This window comes from Limulus polyphemus, unplaced genomic scaffold (assembly GCF_000517525.1).
Source record: "Limulus polyphemus unplaced genomic scaffold, Limulus_polyphemus-2.1.2 Scaffold5725, whole genome shotgun sequence".
In the NCBI taxonomy this organism is placed as follows: Eukaryota; Metazoa; Arthropoda; class Merostomata; order Xiphosura; family Limulidae; genus Limulus; species Limulus polyphemus.
Window position 1 is genome coordinate 7,531 of NW_013671335.1, and position 7,035 is coordinate 14,565.

The following is a 7,035-nucleotide window of genomic DNA, read 5'->3' on the forward strand; positions in this document are numbered from 1 at the left end:
GAAATCCCGGAGAACGTGGGTGCCTCAGCAGAAGAAATCCATCTGCGTATCATCAGCAGTTGAACAGTCTAAGTCATCTCCAAAGAAAAGGCCATTTTTGAGTCAGGAATTGGTCGTGAATGAATGTGGTCAAGTAATTACTGAGTCTGAAGCACTATTGTTGTTTGGACAGGTAAAGGAGCCAGAGTTGACGTGTTCTGAAGAACTTAATGATGAAAATGTCGAGAGTCCTGCCAAGATAAGGGCTATGGACCCAGTTGCCAGGAGGTTTGCAGAAAAGGATGTTGAGTTTCCGTTACCTGGAACCCCTCTGAGAAGACAAACTTATCTCTTAGACTCTCCTGGTTATGCTTCTCCTCGACAGGTTTTAAAGGACCTCTCTCCAAATCAGAACTTAGGGCCAAAGATGCAAGTAAAAGATATCAGTGACCAAGGATCTGATTATTTCTGTAGAATAAAATCTAATAATGCCTGTGGCTTATCAAACATTGATGTTCACAAGATGAGGAATGGTATTAGAAATAAAATAGCCATGAGAAAAGGGAAGACACTAGATTTAAGAAGAGCTACATTCGTAAAGCAAAGACATCACAGTTTGCAAGACAGTTTGAACCAATCCCCATCAAGTGGTGAAGATAGCCCTCTATTTGATGATTCCCTGAATACTCCTCCTTCCCCTTTCACAAAGAGCGGGTTGGAGGACGAAAAGAGAAAAGCAACTGTCCCGTCTGTAGAACTCAAGTCATCGTATAGAGAAATTAAAGAATCCAGTGGTATTTTCTTTCAAGGAATAAAATCTCAGTGTGGTGTCGCTGAACCTGAACCAACACAAGAGTGTAGTGCCATTGAACCTGCTTTAAATAAAGACCAAAGTGGTTCTGCAGTTATAGTTAGTCCGAGTATTCCAGAAGAAGATGCAGGCCATAAATGTTACAAACTTTCTATGGTTCTAGAAGAGATATCGAGTCAATCTTTCAATGCACAAAGTTTGCACCAACTAAACACTCTTCAAGTTAACAACCCAGCTACTAATTCATCTCTTGAAGAGAGAAGAATAAGTTCAGAAACTGTGATTATTTCATGTTCTGAGTCTGTTCCTTCTCCCAACTTGCCTGTTGTCAAAGGACCATCTTTCACAGAGCAGAATGTGAACTCTAACACTAGCATGCTATCAAAGTCTACTGAAACAGAGAGTTTTAACTCCTCAGACCAACTACGAATTAACTCTGAGACTGTAATTCTCACAGAACCCGCTCTTTCTCCAAGAGTTTTACCACATTGTAATCGACTCTCTACCTCCGACCTCAAGGGCCAACTTGAATCTGAAACATGCTTGAAAGAGGAGAAAAGTGATCACTCCACGAAACCAGCTCTGACTCCATTCTTTGCAGAAAGCCAGATAACTGAGTTGTCAGATTCAGTATCAGATTTCAGTTTTCTTAAATCAGAATTGCCCTTGAACTTGAAACGCTGTAGCACGGGAATAAAGCTAAATCCTCCTTCCTTGGTTATTAATTCTCAACTGCTATCTCCCGCTCCTTCTGCTCGGGAGTTGTTTCCTACTCCTGTAGATTCAGAGGACGTAGCTAGAGACATGCACAAAATAAAAAGGAATTTAATTTGATTTATCAGGACTCAAACTGTAGACCACCAATGTAATTTACATTTTTATACAAAAACTTGCAAATAAGAATGACAGTCACTTATTTTTACAAATCCCTACTGTACTACCTTAGTTAGTTTTCAATACTGAAGGTGTCAGCACCTCTATTTCTCCAGGTTATGGTTGAAACACTAGGACATGCGAAAATACCTATGAAGGTGTCAAAACGCGTATTGCACACAGAGGCGACGAAAGAGAATATGGTAGTACAATTATTATTTTATTTATGTGATAAACGTGGATAAAATCAAAGTAATGGCACTATGCAAAAAGGTTTATACATTAACGAAAATAGTGATATAAAAATTGGCATTGAAGAAAATCAAATGGTAGATACAACTATATTTACCATTGTCATGCTGAGCCTTAGTTGACAATTTGTGCATTTTTATATTGGATATTTTGTTATTAGTCTTTGAACTTTTTTGCTGGGAATTAAAATCAGTTTCACAAGAAAACCTCCGAGGTTTTGGAATTGGTCTAGACGTATGAGAGCCTGTAGCTGACGCTTCACGACCTCTCACTCCCACCAACTTGTTATTATTAGGCTTTTGGCCCGGGTTCGGAGGCACCACAGCAGTGAAAGTAAAGTTGGAGCTGGTTTTCCCATTGTTCCCTTGTTTTTTCTCAGTGACTGGATTTATTTTTGTGGTCTGGGTTTCTATGATTTTTATATTATTTCTTTTATCTTTCTCATATTCCTCACAATAGTGTTTTCCATGCTTCTCACCAGTGATAACAATAGTCATATTCAAAATATTACTGAATTACAAAAATACACCCTCTTTTGGTTCGTACGAAAGTCACAAACATACTAAATAGATAAAGTCTAGTACAATAACCATCTTGTGAAACTGAGGTTATAAAACACTGAACGTTCAGTCATTACAAATTAATTATACTGAAAAAAAAAACAACCAACAAATGATGCCACCAATTTACGCAGAATATATAAAATATTAATAAATCATAGGTTAAAAACTAACAAACAAAAAACAACTACAAAGTGATTTCAACTCTCTAGCTTTGAAATAAACATCAAATATTCATATAAAAAATATGACAGGTACATTTCCAAGTAAAATCATTACGTGCAGCTGACAGTTCGTATTGTTAACTTAGTGTATAGATTCAGGACCAACTTAGCCTAACCTTGTGAGGTATTATTTGGATTAACAGCAGGGATACTGATTTTATAAATCATTACAAGTTTGTTTCATGGCACTCCATACTCATAATCAGACTGGCATATGAAATTAGCTATATTAATTACTGGGTTAATTTTTTTAGTTAAACTGTTGTTAACTGTGAGTGAACCAAACGCATCCAGGCCTGGCTCAAGCTTGTTAATCATTAAGTTGTTAAGTATAAGGATATCATTTCATATCTAAAAATGTCTGAATTTAAATACTCTAAATGCAATTCTAGATATAGACACAGAGATAGATTTGACCAACAGTTGGTTATTTTTATCCTTTTTTTTTTCTCTCAGGAAATCAAAAGTCAAGGATGAATGTGAGTATTGCAACACAAAAAATGAAGGGTATTCCTCAATCCCAGCTCTCCTTAATTAAACCAAGAAGAACAGGTTAGAAGAAAAATATTTCAATTATCATTAATTTTTGATTAATAAAAGGAACTAAGACTGAAGTTTAAAAGAAAAAAACACTTCAGTTCAGGATAGGGGGAGCTGTAGTCTCATGTTTTTGAAATCTGTGGTACTTACGAAATGCCTTCTCGAATAATTATTCATATAAATGCTGCTTTTCTGCATTGTTTTCCTAATTTTAGTCACAAATTCAAGTGAAGTTTTTGAGACGATACACTTCTCATGAACATGTGAAAATTAATGAATGAAAGTTCTGATGAAATATTTAATCTATGAACTTGTATATATACACAGTAGTATTTCATGATAATTTACATTTTCTTCAAATATCTGAGATTTATACTGTGCTGTATTTAATAGTTACATAATGTTTTATCTTCATCATTAACCCATTAACAGCAGCAGGAGCAGCTCAGTTGCCATTTTCTGACTCGCAGATAAAACTGAGTTGCCATCAATCGCAGTAAAATGGTAATTTTCGTCATTCGCATAGAGTTATACTCATGTGCGACTGACGGAAATATCCGTCAGTCGCGGCTGAGCCATAGAACTTCAATGACGGAAATATCCGTCATCCTCAGTTAATGGGTTAATTACATGAAGTGAAAAGTACTGATCAAATTAGTGTCATCGTTGTGTTCAGGAATGGTGTTATATCTCGATCTGGTCGGGAAAGAGTACTGTTAAAGCAAACACTGGTGGTATTATTATTTTTTTCTTCTTCCATTATGAGATGTATAGGTAAACAATGGTGCTGATAACATTAATTTGTTCCTATTGAGTAAAGCCGAATGGTGAAAGCAGTCTTATCATACTACAAAGCTGTGTATTCTGTGCTTTATGTAATACTCAGTTATGGTTTTAAAAAAGTGATCTAGTGTTTAAACTGTTAAATATTTGGCTCTTACAGAAATTGTTCATCATCCTAATCCTTTTGCTGCCAAAAACACGTACTATGATGAACGTTGGAAGGAAAAACAAGAACTTTGTTTTACAAGATGGCTAAACTTTGTTCTCACACCACCAGAAGGGCTTTCTTCCTCTGAACAGGTTGTTAAAGGCAAGTTTGTTTGTTTGTCAGAGAAAATATATTGATGTTTACCATAAACCAACAGCAATTCCGTTTAGCGTCAAAGAATTACAGGAGCGATTTTAAGCAAGGTTGATATATTTATTTTTTTGCAGATAAAAACATTTATTTCAGGGGAACTTTGCGAGATTTTCTGTAGTTTTGATATAAATTATGTCATAACCAAATTATCAAAACAACACAGACAACTTTGAGATTCCTACGAGTCCCACAGTCTTCACCAAGATGTAAGAGCTGCTGGTTGGGGTGTGATTATCCACCCTCCACACAGCAAGTACAAACTGTTCAGAAACTCTAATAAACTGTGTGTGTGTGTGTGTGTGTGTGAGATAATTTAACAAATTATTTTACTTCTACTAAGCTTCAATGAATGAATAGTTTGATGCTTGAAGGATGATTTTGCTGAGGCAAATGGAGCCCACATCAACACTGTGTTCCACAGTATGTCAAAAAACAAAAGCTAAAGATTTAGCCGTCCTGTCTTACTGCTAAAAACAATATTCACAATCAGGAAGAGGAAAGCATTTCGTGAATGAAACATAATCCCTAATGTTATACATTTCATAATAAAATGTAAACTATTTCAAAGTCCACAGACAAACTTCTGGCAGCATTTGGTCAATTTATAATATCTTCTTTATTTACTACTTAAGTTCAGTTTTTTTTATTGCAAACTAGGGATAGGAAATAAATAAATGTAGGTAGCTTCAAAAATTGTGGATATATGTGTTGTTTCTAAAAGTAAAAAAGTAGTATAAAACACCTTGGCACAGTACCCTCCATCTTCGTGAAGAATAAATCTTATTAACCAGTTTTAGTGTTAAGTCAAAAATAATACATTTTGAGTAGCTTGTTTTTGGTTTAGTGGATGCTGCTAAGCTGTGGGTGGAGAGCGTGAGAGACACAACTTTAGTCCGAGCACCAACCAAGGAAGACATGTCCTTAAAAGCTTACACTGCCGTGAGGCAGCTGAATCGCCTTCGACGAGCAGCCTGTTTGCTTTACCAGTCAAGTCCAGTCATTCTTGTAATATCTCGATTAGAAGTGGAAATAGAAACTGGAAGACTTATCATAAGAAAGGACAAAGCATTACATGCTGATGTTGGTGGGTAAAAGAATACTGGATTTTGAGTTTCTTTTTTACTTTCTGAAGTTAGTAAAGGACATTAGGAAATTCACAAAATATTTTCAATAATGACTGGGTCAAGGTAGGGTCTCCTTTTCAATGCAACAAATGCGAGAGTGTTTCATGTGATGTGTAAAACTTTATTCATCCCAAGCTTAACTTTGGTTTGTATTGGTTGAAATCAAAAGAGTTGGTAACCCTAATTAGTCTTAACACATAATTATTGTAGTGAAACAGTCTTTGGTTAATTTCTTCAGGTTAATTACCAGCAAAAAAATATTCACTCTATTTTGGTAATGTTGCACTATCTTTGTTAGAATGTACGTGACGAGATCTTTACTTTAAATGTAACAAAACGGGACATTTCATTTATTTACAGACTTTAAATAAAACACATCCACTTTAGTTGGAGTTTAAATATTGTTTTTACATTGTATTTTCAGGCATTAAACAAAACATATTGGACATGCTGTTATGCTATAATCCTCTCTGGTTGAGAATAGGACTTGAGGTTGGTAAACAATGCCATATACTTTTTTGTAATCACTACTATTATTGTACTTCTTCTATACATATTTGGCAGTTTTAGTATGTTGAAATATGCTGGAATTCATTCAACAGTAAGATAGGATTCTACTTTGTTTAGTATGCACTTAGTATTATATACATCTTGAATAGAAACAGTTTCATTAATAGCAGTGAGTAAAATGTTATATAGAAAGAAGAATACTTCCTGTTTCAAGTAAATGAACTTACTTTTACATTTTAATAGATTAATGAGACTGTTTAAAATAATTTCTCTAGGACATAGATCTTGTTTTGGAATGTCTGTCAGTGTCAGCTTTATAGATGCTAAATTTCAATTACAGGTTGATTGTACTAGTAAAAAAAAAGGAATAGTTATTAAAATAGATTCCTAGTTTATTTGTTTTTATATATTTTAAGGAAGAGTGTAAAGATAGTTAAATTTCTTGGAACTTGTGTAAACGGTTTCTTCATTTTTCAGACCGTATATGGAGAAATTATCAACGTACAGTCAAATGCTGATGTGGTGGGGCTGTCTCGTTTTGTTGTACACCGTTTGTTGAGTAATCCAGACATAGCAGCCAAGTATGCACACCCAAAAGTACCGCATTTGTACAAGCCAGGTAAGAGTTGTGATACGAGATTTATGAATTTATCCTGATGTACTTGTAAGACTGACAGGCACTTAAAAAGTGTTCGTAATTCTAAACATACTTCACAGCTAGACTTAAACCTTCAAAGAATTGGTTGTGATGTAAAGATATAGATGAAGCTTTTTGGTTAGTGCAAAATACATTTTCCTGTAGTGATTTGGAAATTAAGTTATACGATGCTGAAAGTTGCGAGTCTGATTCCTGCAAGATTTTATTGGTAATTCTTCTTTCTCTTTTACTTGATTTTATCAATTAACCAGAACTGTAGCTCGACCAATCATCCTGCAAGATTTGGTAATTCTTCTTTCTCTTTTACTTGATTTTATCAATTAACCAGAACTGTAGCTCGACCAATCAATGGAGATATTT

General features: G+C 34.9%; 1 protein-coding gene across 1 annotated transcript in view; it reads left to right on the plus strand.

Annotated features, from left to right (window-relative positions):
* Window positions 1-7,035, plus strand: part of LOC106472910 (abnormal spindle-like microcephaly-associated protein homolog) — a 37,516-nt gene that overhangs the window by 3,523 nt on the left and 26,958 nt on the right. The window contains exons 3-8 of the mRNA XM_013933582.2: window positions 173-1,475; window positions 3,156-3,251; window positions 4,183-4,332; window positions 5,228-5,467; window positions 5,932-5,999; window positions 6,495-6,636. Coding sequence (XP_013789036.1) covers window positions 173-1,475; window positions 3,156-3,251; window positions 4,183-4,332; window positions 5,228-5,467; window positions 5,932-5,999; window positions 6,495-6,636 — 1,999 coding nt within the window. The remainder of the gene's footprint in view (window positions 1-172; window positions 1,476-3,155; window positions 3,252-4,182; window positions 4,333-5,227; window positions 5,468-5,931; window positions 6,000-6,494; window positions 6,637-7,035) is intronic.